At 41.5% G+C, this 17,563-nt stretch overlaps 1 protein-coding gene across 3 annotated transcripts in view; it reads left to right on the top strand.

Moving 5' to 3' along the window:
* Nucleotides 1-1,015: 1,015 nt before the first annotated feature.
* The window catches only part of LOC146648749 (stonustoxin subunit beta-like), a 48,116-nt gene continuing 31,568 nt past the window's right edge, over nucleotides 1,016-17,563 (top strand). Inside the window, exons 1-3 of one of the 3 annotated variants that reach the window (XR_014908638.1) lie at nucleotides 1,016-1,340; nucleotides 5,986-6,115; nucleotides 6,200-6,301. Coding sequence is in view for 1 of the 3 variants with exons in the window: in XM_085390311.1 (XP_085246437.1) it covers nucleotides 6,027-6,115; nucleotides 6,200-6,301 (191 nt within the window). In the remaining 2 variants the exon portion in view is untranslated. Of the gene's footprint in view, nucleotides 1,341-5,985; nucleotides 6,116-6,199; nucleotides 6,302-17,563 lie in introns of those variants that run through there. The other 2 variants (XM_085390311.1, XM_085390312.1) reach the window with 2 other exon arrangements.

Genomic DNA, 17,563 nt, shown 5'->3' with positions numbered 1-17,563 from the left:
CCCGAATTTCAGTGCCCCCCCGAAAATCCCCCGGAGCCACCATTCTCCCGAATTTCTCCTGATTTTCCACCTGGACAACAAAATTGAAAAACCATGTTGCAGAATTCATAGCGCGGCCCAGCCAGTTCCAGTTTCCAACAATGGCGACAGCGACTTAGTTTTAATATTACTCTTATTTCTCTTTCTGGGTCGCAAAAAAACTTTTAACATATTTTCAGGTGAGAATGTAGCTGTGTAAACTTCAAATATCTGAGCCGACACATCGTCTTCAAACCCCTGCGGTCTTTCACTACTCGGGTTAAACATGATATATAAGTCACTTTGATAACTTAAAAATGTTATTGTTTGGCTTTTTCAGTGTTTTATTTGTTCGTGAGTAAATCGGTTTGGCTGAGATTAAAGTTATTTGATTAGATTAAATTAAATTTAACTTTATTAATCCCTCGGGAGGGTTCCTCCGGGGTTTTCACACAGCTGAATAAACGTCAAACAGAAAACTAATTAAACAAAGTGTGAGATGGTCGAGAGTTTATGTCAGCGCCCTGTTATATTTTAGATAGCAAGGAGCAGATGGCAGAGTTTCACTCCACTCCACTCACCGCTCGTGACGTACTACCCGGCTTTCTTTAGACCGTGAAGCCCGGGTCCTCAGGTGGAAGCAGCCTCTGAATTTGGACACCCCTGCTGTTTCCGGGCTGGCCAATAATAACGGTGACATTTAACGTATTTTACCCGATAAATAAACCCTATAAAATGTATTTTTAATGTCTCCCTAATTCTGAGGTCTCAAGGTTGGCAAGTATGGCCACAACACCTCACGTTTTTGCCACATGTATTGCAAACCACGTCTCAGCTGTTTGTGGAGGTAAAATACGTCTGCACATGACTCCAATTACGCCCAGCCATTGTTGTGAGTGCGCCCCAAGGGGCTGCGAGACATTTATACAGCGTATTTCGCACATGACTATGAAAGGCGGAAGAGGAAGTAGTTCCTTTGAATGTAGACAATCAGTGTTATAGTTTCTTTCCACTGTGTTCCTGTTAATGATAAACTACAAATTTACCCTAAATTACTAAAATATCGATATTTTAATGTGAATCAATTCTAGAACATAAATGATTGGTATCGGAGGAATCGATATTTCAGGATCGATCCGCACATCACTACTGGAAACAGAGCCTGGGAGCTGGGAGTTTTCGAAGTGTCCCTGAACACAGCACACAGTTTTTCGATCCTCCTGAGTGTCCTCACACGCCTCTCTTCCTTCTCAAAGTTTAGTTTCACTTTCCTGAACTTCGTGGAGTGGAGCTTGTTGTTGGTGTTTCTGTGTGAAGAAACTGTAAGTTTGCTTTGCTTTTAACAGTTTGTCTTTAGGAACTTTACTGTTTGTTCAGCTCATGTTTGATTTCTTCACACAACAAACTGTGTTTTTATTTCCGGTCTCGCCCTTAAAGTCAGTGTGTAATGGTTTTTTTTTTTTGGGTTTTTCTTTTTTTGGGGGGGGGGGGGGGGTTTCAGCGAGCCCGAGTGTGTCCGCCATTTTCTGTTACTGTGCGATAGGAGTCCAGGGCCCTGTTTCAGGAAGCCGGTTTGGAAAACTCAGAGTGAAAAACGACACTCACGGTTGAGTAACCCCGAACTGTCCAACTCGGAATATTCCGTTTCAGAAAGGCTGATAACAAGTAGTTCAGTCAACGCGGAGTTGCTTTAACCCCAAGTGAAGCGCGCGGACGAGGATACATAAAGCCCTGATAAGCGGAGCACAGATTAAGCGAGTCACCATGGAGACGGAGGGAAAGAAGGCGCGGTCAATGTATTTCACAGCGCTTGAGGCCGAAATTCTGATGGCAGCATATGCCGATAACATGCAAATTCCGCGGAAAAAAGTAACACAGCCACAGCTGCAAAAGCATGCATGGCAAAACATAGCCGACAGAGTCAATGCGTGAGTGTTAATTTAAACATTGATCGAGGGATTTCCACCCATTTAACACGTTATTTTATCATATGTTATTTTATTTGTTATTTTATACATTTTATTTTGTGATGTGATGTGAGCGCAGGTGCAACCCAACAGGCCCCAAACGTGCCTGGCAGCAAGTAAAAATGAAATATAAAAATATAGTCCAAACAGGTAAGGTGTAATTGTATTATGAGCCATAGTGCTTGGTCTGTTTGTCCCATGTAAATCAATTGCAGTTAGAGGCTACATTAATTTTCTTTCTGTAAGCACTTATTGAAATTATCTGAGCACATTACAAGTACATATTTGCTTACTCTGTATGCTCAAATGTGGCCCGTTATAGCCAACAGAAAAAAAGCGGAGGCCCGAAAAACAGGTGGGGGTCCTCCACCACCACTCACAGAGGCTGAGCAGTTGGCCCTCAGCCAAAACAGTGGGCGCCCTGTGGCCGAAGGCATCTCTGCGGGGACATCCTCTGAGGCAATAACCCCGCAAGACACAAGTGCCTACATAAGGGGTAAATTCAAAATAATACATGATGTGCATACATCCTTTCTTCACAGTCACCTTTGCAGTGCTACTCATTCATTTGATAAACTCTTTACCATAATGAATTATTTTGTAGTGAAGTTATTTTCCTACTGATTTTGCCTTCCCTCAGTCTTGGTTGTCTTTGAGAGCATAATGACAATGAAGTGTAAGGTGCTTGGTATGTTTGTTAATTGCCATTTGGTCCCTTGTAAGTTATAAGTGACCTGTATAAACCTCATATTCTATCAGTTGATGGTGATGGTGTACTGCATCTGGTGCAGCCTCCTGTTGAGCCAGACCAACATGCAGTTGTGAGTAATACTCCACAGATTATATGAGTTTACAGTAGAACAGCAATGTTGTTTATTTCTTTACTACAGGAAAATAATGAAGAAACATTGACAGCTGTTACAGAGGAGGAAGCAACAGAGACACTTTATGAGGTTTACATCTTTTAATACTTTGTGTACAGGAAATACAGGCGACCAATAAAGCCAGTTGAACAAAAAATCTGTTTATTCTTCTTTCAACATGTTGAGGTGATGGGTCAAAAGAAATGATTGTGACATATGGTGTCTCTGACTGCACTTCCATCTTGTATGTCCGTGGGAGGGTCAGGATGTTCATGGTTTGGATCACTGCTGATGTTTGGTTCAGAAGGACAGTGTTCTCCTCTAATTGTGGCAATGTTGTGAAGAATCACACATGCCACAATAATGTCACATGCCCTTTCTGGGGTGACCCTGAGTCTTTGCAGGCACTGGAACCGGGCCTTAAGCATTCCGATAGTCATTTCAATTCTGGCTCTTGTCCTGCAATTAGCCAGATTATATCGCTGCTGTGGGCCCGGTTCAGGGTCAGGGTAAGGGGTGAGCAAATAGGGTAAACATGGATACCCCCTATCACCAAGCAAGTAGCCAGTGAACTCTCCTAAGACAGAAGGGTACACTTCAGTTCAAATGTCCCTGAAGCAATTGGTCTTTATATATTTTAAAGTATTCTCAACTCACCATGTCCAAATTTTGTGCTCAGTGTACATTCACGGAATATTTGTGAGTCATGGACAGAGCCTGGCCACTTGGCTTCCACATTTGTGATAATGTTGGCAGCATCACATATGATCTTCACAGTGCAGAGAACACAAATTAGCATCCATTACTATAATGAAATAATTTGTTAGTTTGACATGCTACAGGGAACTATGTACCTGCACATTAATGCTGTGGAAAGACTTCCTGTTCACATAGTCTCCTTCATTTACTGAAGGAGCAATGATTGGAATGTGAGTGCCATCTATACAGCCAATCACGCCTGGGAACCCTGAAAATAAATGTGCAATTTAAGTAGTAGTCCAAGTATCACCACATCATAAATTAAGTTTTGTTCATCCTGATACCTGCAATTTTGTGGCATCCCTCTTTGATAAATCTTGTGGGTCTGTGACCGGGGAACACCACAGACGAGTACAGGAGACGTTTCAGTGCAACTGTAACATTCCTGACTGCTCGACAGACGGTAGCCTTGGAAACGTGCTCAGCGTCACCAATATTATACAGAAAGCTCCCGTTTGCAAGAAACCGAAGTGCAATACAAATAATATGCAATGAACTGAGAGCATGTCCGCGATGTGTCACATGCGTAATATATGGCCTGAGGATGTTATCCAAATAAATTATAGATTGTGCTGAAAAACGGTAACGTTCGCACAGAAAATCATCAGGAAATGATAAAATGTCCAAACGCGCTCTGATCACTCTCTCCCGGCGGAGAGCTCTGCGGAGAATTTGGGCTTCACGATCTACTGGCTCTTCAAGGAAGTGGCACGCCATGTCTGACACTTCCTACTGTCAGGTTTCCGACAAAGGGGCGGAGACAGTCAGGGTTAGTTGTAGTAAACCTGCTAGGGGGCAGGTTAGCTTCACGGAGTGTGTCGTCATAGTGACTCACTCAGGCTGCAGCTGAACTCGCTTTGTGAAACCGAAAACCCAGAGTTTTCGTTAACTCAGGGTATACTTACTCAGTTTTTCCACTAAACCGGCTTCCTGAAACAGGGCCCAGGAGTTAGACCAAAATACGCTGAATGTTGCCTGAGCTCAACCTGAGAGACTCTGAGCTCCAGGTGTTACATTAACAGAAAAAAAAAAAAAAAAACTTACGTTCCCCTAACGGGTCTAAGTGGTGAGGGGGAAGTAACAAAAAAAGTGTCCGGGTCAGAAAAAGGAGACAAGGAGGCAAAAGGGATAATTAAAGAGTTTTATTAAAGTAGCTCAACTAAAAGAGACAGATAAGCCGCTATCACTATTTAAAGAAACAAACAAAACTCAAGCATTGGTCAATAAAGTAAGAAGTAAGTCAAAAAAGAGCAGCTCACTAGCTGCAGCTACACAAACACACATCTCAGTGGCTACAAACACACTAGCTGTAAGCATTCACATGACACTCTGGCCCAGAGCTCACCTTTCCCTGGGCTTAAATCCCTTTAATTACTGATGTGAGTCAGCTGTGTAAAAGAGAATGGTGGCACCTATATACAGTGGGGCAAAAAAGTATTTAGTCAGCCACCGATTGTGCAAGTTCCCCCACTTAAAATGATGACAGAGGTCAGTAATTTGCACCAGAGGTACACTTCAACTGTGAGAGACAGAATGTGAAAAAAAAATCCATGAATTCACAGTTTGACCATAAGCAGTTATACTGACAATAGCTGTTGGAGGTCGGGGGTCTTTATTATTACAGTGCAGGTAGATTTACAGATGTAGTTAAGAACTGAATTAAACATGTTGACTTCAGTCTGCTTAAAAATCTTTTGTTTCAAATATTGGATAAACTGGAAGTAATTATGATAACAGCACAGATGTTGTTGGATTTAATATTCAAACTGACTTGATTAGACGAAACAAAATTATTATATTAAATTACTGAAAACATTAACAGATAATTAGATATTAATTAGATATTAGTTATCAGGTATGTCAACAGGCAAAGTGAGATTGTTTAGACAGAAGAAACGTATTACAAATAAATAAAACATTGACGAATGTAGTATTTATTTTCCAAATATGATTTAGTAACATTTAATATAAAAATAAACTAAAAAAACTGTAACTCCCAAACTACTCCTTTAAGTTTAAAATAAAATGAAATAAAATTAAAACAAACTCCTTTTGTTCTGAAAATCTGCCTTCTCCTCCTCCTTCCTGTGATTTTCTGTCTACATTACACAGAGGCAAACTGTCACTTCTTATTTTTCTTTTTAACAGTGAATGTGTGTGTGTGTCAGTGAATGCATCGTGTGTGCTTCACGGCTCCATCTAGTGGACTGATAGTAGAGCAGCTGATGGCAGCTTCCTCTGCCTCATACTGCTGTTTGACTGCATTCAGCTGACACTGAGATGAAGCAGGAAAGAAGCAGCTGATATTTGGACAGCACACATGATGAAAGGAGGATTTCAGCTGATGTGCACATGAATGATTTGTGTTTCCTCTGCAGGTGAAGGTAGAAAGTGTGTGAGCTGATGTGAATTCAGCAGCATGGATGAGTGTGAGGACAGAGAGGAGGGAGTCCCTCCCTCTAAAACCACTCTGTGTGGGGAACATGAGAGCCAGACCAAAGCTCAGAGGTGAGATGACCATCTCTAACTGTCCATGACTCTTCTCCATGTCACAGCTCAGCACTCACATCACTGCTCCATCATTATTCACAGGAACCCACCTGGACCTCCACTCAGCTCTGTGTCCTTAAAGAGTGATGGGTCTAAACGTCATGGCATTGATTTTAAAGTCCAGCCTGTGTCTGCTGCAGAGAGGTGAGCTGTTACTAACATGAACTCTTTGATTTAACTGCTTGATGTTGTTGGATATAAACTGCAGTGCAAACATATCATTCCCTCAGTCCCACTTAAACTGTCTTTTAAAATAAGCCTTTCGTTTCTAAATTACTGAAAATCCACTTCAGCAAACAGGAAGTGAAACACGAAAAAACTTTTTATTCTAACATGAACTAAAGCAGAAAGTAACCCGCTGAAAGATGTCTGATTTAATTTTGCTGCAAAGTGGTGAATACTTGATCAATGAAATGCTGCGGAGGGGCTTTATTTGGTGAGAAAACACATCTCAAGTATTAACACTGCATAAAATTCTTAAAAATATATCATATTAGAATAAAAACATAGTTTTGCTTTGCTTGGAAACATCGGTCAAAGAAAATGGCTGACTTTAAATCAGGCGTGTGTCGTCCTGCAGAGGTAATGTGTGGGTAGGGTTGCCAACCGTCCCTTGAAAAACGGAATCGTTCCGTATTTAGAAACAAAAGTATTGAGCTGAAAAGGGTATGCACTTTGTCAAATGGTTAAAAAAATAATTACACACACAAAAACAAGAGCTAAGAAATTCCCCACACTGGGAAGGGTGAAGACAATCGGGTCACCCAGCCCTGGCGAATTAGGCGTCCCTTTTTTTTTTTTCAGGGAGTTGGCAACCCTATGTGTGGGTAAATGTTGTTGTGACTCAGTGCTTGTGAATAAATCCTCCATCATGTTTAATGTCAGCTCAGCTCTGTTTCACACACATGTTCATATGTGAAGCAGTGTGTTGGAGTGAAGTGCTTTGCTTCAAACACAGTGTAGGGAGGAACTTCCACTCCGGTCTTTCAGGTATTAGGGGATGGGGGAGGACAAATAGTTTAGTGAGCAGCTTGGTTCCAACTGGTGTGTGGATTAATTAATTAAGTAATTAATTAATTAATCCCTCTGGGATTAATTAATAGGGTTAGGGTTAGTGGGATTAATTTATCTATTCAGATTCAGATTCAGACTACTTTATTTATCCCCAAGGGGCAATTAAGAAACTGACCTTGTCAACCGTACATACAATACACAAACATCACATTGGGGAGATAGCTCAGGCTAGGTAGCTGGCCGTTCAGCTGCACGAGCAGCAACCCGGAACCGAACAACAATGGAAAATGCACAACATGAGGAAAGACGAGGAGAAATAAGAACTCCCCCCAGACTGAGCTCCAACAGAGAGAGCAGTTTGAGAACAGAAAAAAACACCTCAGCACATGAATCATTATCGAAATCAAATCGAAATCACTTTTATTGTCACAATAAATAATAAATTGTCACATGACATCTCACAACATTAAAGACATAAGCTTCGAAGGCGTTTGGAGGGGGTGAGTGTAGGTCTGTGTCAGTGTACATGCGTATGTGTGCGTGTTCTGTGTTCAACCGAGATAAAGTGTCCCTTCACCCGGTTAAGCAAAAGTCAACAATCTTTGGTCGACGCGGGTGACCTTGAATGAGGAGGGAGAGAGTCATAACAAACAGTCTTATTATCTAAGGGAGAATTGTTATTCCCGTCAGCTTTTGCCTTGAGCATCCAGCTGGCGCCAGGGGGGCCGCATGAGATGAAGATGGTAGTTGTTGTGGTTTGTGCGAACAAACTGCTTCCAATTTTACAGTTGGTCTAATGTCCGTCACTGGTCACCAGGTCTCTCAATTCCCATTGTTCTTCTTCAAGATGTTATCCATATAGCAGAGCCATGAGCTTCTCCAAGATCGTATCCATATTGCATTCAAAAACACAGTCTGAGTACTCACAACCCTGCCCATCGTCAATCATGTCAGCCAGCCTTGTGGGATTTTGAACAGCTGTAGCTGCTTCTTGTACTTCGATAAGCCAGGTCCGAGCCAGCTCCGATCAGCCAGAACTCTGTTATCATGGTTCCGAATTGGTAGATGTCGTTCATTTTCCTCCATCGAAAGTGTCGCCAGACACACAACGCAACCAACCATCGAGTATCCAGCAGCAAACGACTCCACAGGACAGTCGGGCTCTCCCAAGCCCAGGAGGGTGTCAATTCCGTTAAGGGACCAGTTGATCAAATCCATAATTCTTCTTTATGTTTTTAGACAAGTCTGGGAGACTCTCTTAGGGTTAGAGAATAAGTGAGACTATACAAAGGACATGAGAAGCCAAGCAGGAAAGATAAGGGAGAAGGAGAAAGTGCGACCGCCTCCGTCAAGAGCCAAGAGAAGAAGATCTATTCATATGTGTGTCTTCCAGGGAAGGCAGGGAAGACCTACCTTATTATCTCCAATTGTATCGTAGAAATATTTCAAGGGACTTCTCATTAATTTTTTACAATGATTTAGTTACAAATACATTTCCCTCCTCTGTGGGTCAGTTAGTTGATTTGTTTCAAATGTAGCTCACTCTGACTCGCTCTCTGCAAATTTTAGTTATTGTAAAGATACGTGTCTGAGTTCCATAAATTTGCTTTTTAAATCGGTTTTACATTGCTGTGGGGGCTAAAGTAGTATGCTATTGTAAGTTATTATTGTATACTAGGGATGCAACGATACCAATTTTTTCAAACCGATACGATACCGATACTTCGATCTGAGTACTTGCCGATACAGAGTACAAAAACCGATACTTCTACCACACACACACAAATGCAATGAATTGGAAGACAGGTTTTATTTATTCTCTGCCGATAATAAATAATATCTTAATAAAAATGACCACAAAAGAATTTCAAGTGAAAAATAAGCACTTCTGTTAAATTATTGCAGAGTCTCCACATTGTAATTTAACAAAATATCACTGAACTATTGGCACTGTCTCGAGCTTTCAGAATAATAAATAAACACTTCTGTTTGGAATAAAATAAATACAAATTAGGTTTGAGAATAAAATAAACTTTTAAATTGTTGCAGAGTGTCCATATTGTAAGCAAACAAACAAAATAACGAAAGTATTTGGCATTGACAAACGAACTCCTCATCTGCGCGTGGATCATCAGTCCACTGTGCCATTAAACCGAGGACTGACATCGCGCACACACTGCTTGTCTTTACCTCTTCAGAAAGTTTTGGCACCATTATCTCCCTGATGTGTGGGCAGCTGGGAATTTCATATCGCAGCTCGAGTATGCTGAGAAGACGATGCAATCCTATGTTTTCCACGACCGGCATTGGCTGGTCATCCAGAGCGATAAAATGAGTCAGAGCCTCCGTTATTTTAACTGCCCATGTATTTTCTCTTGACATTTTTCATCGCTTTTCCAAAACCTGAGTTAAAGTTGGCTGTTCCGGTCCACACTGCTGACTTTTTGTTTAGCCTAGCTACAGCAGCCTCAAGTTTCTCTTTTTTTATCTGGAGCTGCCAGTCTCACTCGTCTAACCCTGTGGCTGTTTAGCGCGGGATGTCCCCCTACTGGCCAATCTAAAAAACTACAACAAAAATGACAATCCACCCTCTGATTAATGAAATAAGTTAGTATCGGTTCATGGTATCGGTTAACTTTTACGAGTATGAGTACACACACACACACACATACAGTTAAAAATTGCAATTGAAACACTTTCTAATCTGATCTCTGGGTCTATCCATTAGTCTATTTGTCTGGACTTGAGATTTTTCTTTTTCAGAGGAACCACAGTATTATGTATTGAAGATGTAACATTGTTAATTGACTTCTTTGGGAGTAGCATTCAGGTACCTGCTCTACACTGTGTTGGCAAATAGCGTTAAAGATGATAACAGTGGATGAATTATATCCTTAAACGTGGTTACAGCATTTTCAGAGAGACGGCTATGTAATGACATGTAATCCATTATTGTAAATTAAAATTTTGTAAATAAACGATCAGACAAAGACTATTAAGTGGTAGTTTGGCTCTTATACATTTTGAGAGAAGCCAACAGAACTAACAACAAATAAAAAAGGTTTTTGAGTTTTCTAGTTTGGGTGACCATAGCTAAGTGCCGTGCTTTGAACTGTTTTTAATCTCTGTCTTGGTCTTTGGTTGATTAATAAGCTGGATAAAAAAAGTTCTGCCACTTCTCCTCGGCCTGTGCTTTGAGGATTTTCACAGCTCATGCGTGTCCTGGGTGCTGATTTAGGCTAACCAATTTGATCCTGTTGAAACCCGGTCTCTGTAATTCTGAATAAAATCAATATACGTAGCACTAGAGAAGTAACAAAACACAATACAGTCATAAATACATCATAAAAATCCTGGTCTAATTAAAAAACTTTTGAAATGAAAATGTCTTTAGCTGTGTTTTGAAGGTCTCCACAGAGTCCAAACTCCATAGAAATAGAGAAAGTGTATTTCACAGTCTGGATGCAACAGCTTGGAAAGATCTGTCCCCTCATGTTCTGAAGTGTGGTGGACCACTAAAAGGTTTTGATTCAATGACCTCAGGTTATGAGGAGAGGCATGTATAAGAATCAAATAAGCAATATAGGGCGGTGGAGGTGACTGTCCATGTAGTGCTCTAAAGGTTAAAAGTAGAATTTTAAAATGGAAGAGGAGCTATATGAGCTCCCTTGTTTGAGCAAGTCACTAGTCTCGCTGAGTTTTGAGCTAGCTTGAGTTTATAGATGAGCTAGCCTTTTCTTGTTTACACAGGTAAACAGACAGTAGTCGAGTCTTGTAGAGACAAAAGTATGGATTATCATCTCAAGTTCACTTGTTGACACCATTGATCTAAGTTATGAAATGACTTCAAATGAAAAAAGCAGGTTCTTAATATCTGATTCAATACAAGGACTAGATGTTACAATTCCTAAAAATGCATTGCTTCAAATAGAGAAAGTCTTGAGGGATGGTTACTATGAGGACAGGCAGCCCAGAAACTTTACCAGCAGGACACATCGTTGTGTGCCTCAACTTCACAGGGTATTTTGGTCTATTCTGCCATTTTTTAGTTTCTTTTTACATTCCTTGGTTAGGTTAAGGGATTAGAAATCTGATCTAGGTTATAATATTAAAATTTAAGGACAAATCATCAGTAGTGGACCTTGGATTCATTGGATGTTTTGGTCATTATCATTAGACACCCTCATCCAAGGAGGCCCTGCCAGGGTTGATCAGGCCCCAGAGTGTGTCACTGGTTTATGTTAAATTGTTATTTCTCTTCTACTTTCTTCTGTTTAGTTTTCTACAATTTATTTGATCAATTTATTGCAAAACGTGTCCGAGAAGTAATATTTACTTCTATAATATTTAAAGAGCCTCACTTTTTCAATTGGATAGAAAAGGTGATAGCAGGAAGTAAGACAAAAGAGACAAGATAGGAGAGAGGAGAGCCGGAAGGGGGGTGCCTGATCTGGCATCCCACACCTCCCTGCCGGATCGGGCTGTATGCTATAGCTCCCCATTGCCTCCCAGAAAAGGGAAAAAGAGCTGTGGGGAGAAGAGCGGAACTTTTTTATTCTTTCGTTAGGTTTCACTACCATGAAGTTAACTGCACAACCCCCAGGGGGCCCTGAGACAGCGGTATCGATCAACCAGGGTTCTGGTTTATCACATTAAAATTTGTAGTGTTAGGTTTTCTACCCCATTGACGCCATGTACTGAGACAGGCCCACCATGGGTTGTTCCATCCTGGGCGTGTGTCTTGTGGTTAGCTAACTGCCTTAGCTGCCCAAGTGATATCAGTCCTCTTAGCCACAGCCAGCGACTGGTCATCTCAGCAGTGTTAGCTAATTCTCTTATAGCGTGCCATTGCGCCTGTCCTGTAAGCAGTTTTGCTGTTATACTGGCAACAAAGCCCCTGCACCCCACTTCCACCAGGTGCACATTGATCTTCCACCCTCTGTCCTCTGCCTCAGCTGTCAAGTTGGCATACCGCAGCTTCTTACGCTCAAATGCTTCCTCAATTGCTTCCTCCCATGGTACCATCAGCTCAATGACTTAAGCAAGTTTTCATGAGTTAGACCAAAGGACAAGGTCTGGTCGCAGAGTAGTTGTTACCATCTCTGTGGGAAAAGTGAGACTCTGATACAAGTCTACTTGCAATACCAATCCCTGTCAACCCTTAGTGAGCCCAGGTCCATGGGTTGAAGGGTTAGTCTTCGGCTTCTCCCCCTCCCAGACAAATGCTGATGGATGCTCCTCTTGGTTCGTGAAAGGTTGAGTGTTGATAGATTTCCTCTTGCACTCAACTTTCTTAATTAGACACCTGAGGACCTGGTCGTCTCTCCATGTGTATCTGCCTTGAGTAAGCCTAGTCCTACAACCAGTGTTGGGACTAACGCGTTATTAAGTAACGCGTTACAGTAACTACGTTATTATTGTGGTAACGAGCACGGTAACTAGTTATTATGCCAAAATCAGGAACGCGTTACTCATTACTGGGATTTAGATAGGGTCGTTACTCGTTACTTCGTGTGGTGGCTATCACGGCGCTTCCACAGATTCAGTAACATTAGCAAGTGGTGGAGGCCAGCAGGTGGAGGAAGGAAAGGGGACGCAGAAGGAAAAGAGACCCGAGGCGGCCGCCGGTCCAAGTGTGAACTGAACTTCAGGTAAGAAGTTATGACCTGCAGTCTATCTGGGTCAGATGTAAACCAAGTTTAGGTGGAGTTTATTTTCGTTATTCTGACTTTTTCCGTACTGCGTACTAGCTAGCATGACAGAGTTTCTATACAGCTGGTTGGGTGCTATGATGTTAACGATGTTAAACTTTATTTTTTTCATAAATTATTAGAGTTGCGAACCATCCCGTCTGGTATTCAGAGAAAATATTACGCGTTTCTTATTGAGGTGAAAAGGAACAGTTTGTCTCGTAATTCAGCTACAATGAAAAAGACACAAAGCTGGAGTTATTCTGTGTCTTTGCTGCACAGCTGCCTCTTCTTCTTTCATCCCCCCCCCCCCCTCTCCTGTTTCTACTTCAATCATGAAAACTGATCAATGATCAGCTGATCGTTTTTTCTCTCTTGTTTGTTTATCACCCACTTTGCGCCAGAACGAGGAAACCAGCCGATGTCGCGCTAAACAACAGCAGCACGTTTAAGCTTGATCAGCTGTTGTTAGAATTTATTTAATATTAATTTCTACTATCAGCTGATGTTTGCTGGAGCCACAGCTGCAAAAAAGCTGCTGGTCATGATGTCGGTTTGGTTATCTGGTGAGAGGGAAACATGAAGATGAAACCAGGAGATGTCCTTACTGAATCATCAGAGCTGAACAGGTGATGGAGAAACAGGTTTACCTTTTAGATGACACGAATGAGTTGAAGGGAAGTTATGAACTGTTTCTGAGAGACAAATAACACCAGGATCCTTTTCTAAGTAGCTGACAGCTGGTAACTGTGCAGGGGCGGGTCTAGCAAAGTTTTGCCAGGGGGGCAGGTAGGGCATTAACAGGGAGAGGGGGGCACAAAGAAATACTTTCTTATTCTCATTTAAAATGTCTAGTTTTTAAAAGATAACTATCTGAATCTTACAACAAACGATTGATAGATTGATGCATATATACCATCAGAACAGTGTATATCACTGTCACAACAGCGTTTGTTTTCATTCAAAGGCTTTATGATTTTTCCTATAATGGTGGGCCGGTCTCTAGTCAAAATGCCCGGGCCAATTTTCTGTCCCAGTCCAGCCCTGTATGCAGCTCATCTGCAGTCTGGTGTTACCTACATCTTCCTATTCAGAAGGCAGAATTTCCAAGTTCTGAGTACAATCAAAGCACCACAACTGCAGTTTTTGTGTTGGATGTAAAAGGCGCACATGACACTGTGACGTAGGCTAGAATCATGGCAGCAGTCAATGACGGTCCAGGCGTGGGATTTCTCTCGTGGAAATGTGCACATTATCTTTTCCTTTCTATTGGTCTGCCTGAAGGGCAGTGCACTTGTGGCAAGTAAGCAAGCTAAAAGACTGGCAATCTTGCTGGGTATCCAGTTATGGAAGCAACACATTAACAAGAGAATTCTGAGTAAAACCAAAGTTACTTTCCCTAGTAACTAATTGCTCTGAAAGTAACGAGTAACTTGAAGTAACTGAGTTACTTTTGATAGAAGTAACTAGTAATGTAACTAAGTTACTATTTTAAAGTAACTTACCCAACACTGCCTACAACCAACCAAGATCTGTTTGAATGTTGCTGGGACTGTACACAGGGGGCAAGATGGGTCCTTTCCAAACCACAGCTGCAGATTTATTGGGGAAGGCAGCACGTCATATGTCGCTCGGATGACTTAGCCTATTATACTCCATTCCCCAGATTTCAATCCATGTGTTTCCTCTTTTCAACATTCTTCCAATTCATCCAGTGACCCTTCTTGGCCAGCGCTACGGCTCTGGCATGTCTGGCTGTTTCCTCCTCTAGACGCACCTCATCCACCACCAGTTTTTTGACGTTCGATTACAAATGCCTGTTGCCAGAGTATGGAAGATAACAAGAGTCACGTGCATCGAAATAAAGAATTCTGTGCTTAAATAATGAATTGTAGAATATATTCTGCATTTGTAAATTCATTTTTGAATTCCACATTAAAAAAGTGATTTTCAAAATGTTTCTTTTTTTAAGATAAGATGAGATAAGATAAGATGACCTTTATTAGTCCCACAGGTGGGAAATTTGTTTCGTTACAGCAAAAGTGTAAAGTTATGTAGCAGAAATTAGAAAACACTGGAATGCAATAAAATAAAATACTATATACAATAGAATAAAATAGAATACAAATGCTATATACAACTGAGTAAGAAAATACAAAAGTACAACTTTGTCAGAAAAAGAATTGCACATATAGCAGTCTTATTGCACATGTGTGGGTTTGATCAGCTGCAGAAGTCTTTGTTGTGGAGTCTGACAGCAGTAGGGAGGAAAGACCTGCGAAATCTCTCCATCCCACACCATGGTTGCCGCAGTCTCCCACTGAAGGAGCTGCTCAGTGCTGTCACAAACCTCATTACAAAAACCATTTTCGAATTCCAATTTAATAAATTGATTTTCAGATCTTTTTTAAAATCGCGATTCCACTCCTCATTTCAAAATCAATTTCCCTTTCCTGTTCGCTCATAGATTCCTAGATTACCGAGTTGCTGTTTAATATTGGACATTGCACTGTTTGGTGCAATAATCAAAATTTTCAGTTTTGTCAGGCCCAATTGAAAGGTACAAATGTATTGTGCATGAAACGAATTCAAACGTGGTGCAGATGTGTGTCACAAGTTGATCTGGCTGTAGGCTGTGGCACTTGGCCAGAGGCATAGCTGGACTGGCCAGCAGGTGGATAAGGGAAAGGGGAGGCAAGAGGAGGAGAGACCCAAGGCGGCCGCTGGTCATAGTGGCAGAGGAACTGAACTTCAGGTAAGAAGTTATGACCTGCTGTCTATCTGTGTCAGATATAAACCAAGTTTAGGTGGAGTTTGTTTTCGTTGTGCTGACTTTTTACAGTCGCTTAGAATAACTGGTACTGCGTACTAGCTAGCATGACGGAGTTTATATACTGCTGGGCGGGTGCTATGAAGTTATTGATAGTAAATTTTATTTTATGCTTAAGGTTAGTTTCTCAAACTCCTCAAAATCTTAACAAATTGTGCCAATCCTTACATGTTGCACCAGGCTGATTTATCATCGAAAGTGGAGAAGTCTGTGACAGAGGAGACAGAAGAGCAGCAGAGAGAGATGGAGCAAGAGAGAGAAATAAAAGAGATGGAGATGGAGAGATGACTTTATGTCATCCATGAGGGATGCATTTGACATATGTTTCACATATTATAGCCCAACAAGTTACTTATAGCAATTTAAATACGAGCAATCAGTTTTTGGCAAATACCGGAAATCAGTTTTTGGCAGACAATCACTTTTTGGCACAACAGTTAATATTGCAGTTAATAATACAACAGCTTCTTGCCATTTTTTGTGTTTCTTTTTATCACTGTGTAACTGAGTTCAATTGAAAGCGTGCATGCGCTAGTACCTCTTGCCACAAGTTCCCAGAATCCTTTGCGGTTTTACCCCTGAATGACGTCACATTTTTGGTGGGCCGGTCTCTAGTCAAAATGCCCGGGCCGATTTTTTGTCCCAGTCCAGCCCTGGCCAGAGGTGGCGCTGGTTGACTCGAGTCCATGTTATTGCACACAAAGTAAACTGCACACTTTAGTTGTGGAGCAAAAACGCTGAAACCATAGAAATAAAACGTGCGAGGGGAACGATAACGATGACAAGAGTCTCCCAATCGTTTACTCTTGCTGTCCTGTTGACAACATCAGCGTGGTGTTAATTGTTTGCTGTTTTCGCGATCGCGTTGCGCATGAGGATATCATCAGGTAAACTCGCAACATTTTTAAACATTTTGTTGTTCAACGGCATCAAGACTGACGGAGTGTGTTTGAGATAACCTCACAAGTGTCACAGATGACACATTTGGCGTTTTTTTTTTTTGCTGGTTTGTCGGTAGCAGCTCCTGAAACGCAAGACTGCCACACATCTGTTCGACCAACGCCAGTTGATCTAAACGCCAGTAGATCTGGAACACCGGCAGAGTCTCCCTCTGAGCCCAGCATGCCCCTGGTTTTAAATATCTCCTACAGGAACAAAAGGCAGTACACAGCTATTTCACACCTTTGGTCGTTTCCCCAAAGAAAGTTTCACACTCCCTTGCTACCTCTTAAAGTGGAGAAAAGGCTAAAGGCTCCACTACCTGTGGTGCCAGGCTTCCTGTGTGAATGTCCCCATTTCTTTATCAGACCCCCACCATCTGTTTAACTGCTTGAATAGGGTATGAGGCAGACATGCTAAAACAGTGACCTAAAAGCATTACTAATAAACAATGTGATCAATACATAAATAAAAGAAATTCCTCTACATCAATTATTCAATCATATACTAACAGGGAATCAAAGGATTATTAACCCTTTAAAACCGGTCAGAGCGGGCACGCTCCGTTTTGCGTAACTATTTTTAAATCCTGGTAGCACTGCAACCACGTGAGCTAGCGCAATAATTTTTTTTGCATATGAAACCGGAGGAGTTGTACTTACATCTTATGCCATCAGCTTGTCCTAGGTCACAGTTTCCTTCCACATATAGCTTTGCAAAAACTGCATAAAAAGCACTTGCAGCAACAAAAACATAATATTCCAGAAACAGGCTTTGCCAATCTGATCAGCTGTTTGTAACACTTCCTAGTCCATCAGCACGAACTATCGCATGTCCGCCATGACCTGCCCGAAACCGGAAGTGACGTCATTTTCACGGAAATGTAGTTTTTTACCATCAAGGCCTCATGAGCTTATACTGGTGTTTTTAAAA

The sequence above is a fragment of the Rhamphochromis longiceps genome, linkage group LG18, assembly GCF_057381845.1.
Source record: "Rhamphochromis longiceps isolate RC_006_pf linkage group LG18, R_longiceps_female_GT1.1, whole genome shotgun sequence".
In the NCBI taxonomy this organism is placed as follows: domain Eukaryota; kingdom Metazoa; phylum Chordata; class Actinopteri; order Cichliformes; family Cichlidae; genus Rhamphochromis; species Rhamphochromis longiceps.
Note: the sequence above shows the minus strand (reverse complement) of the source record. Positions and strands in the feature narration are given on the sequence as shown.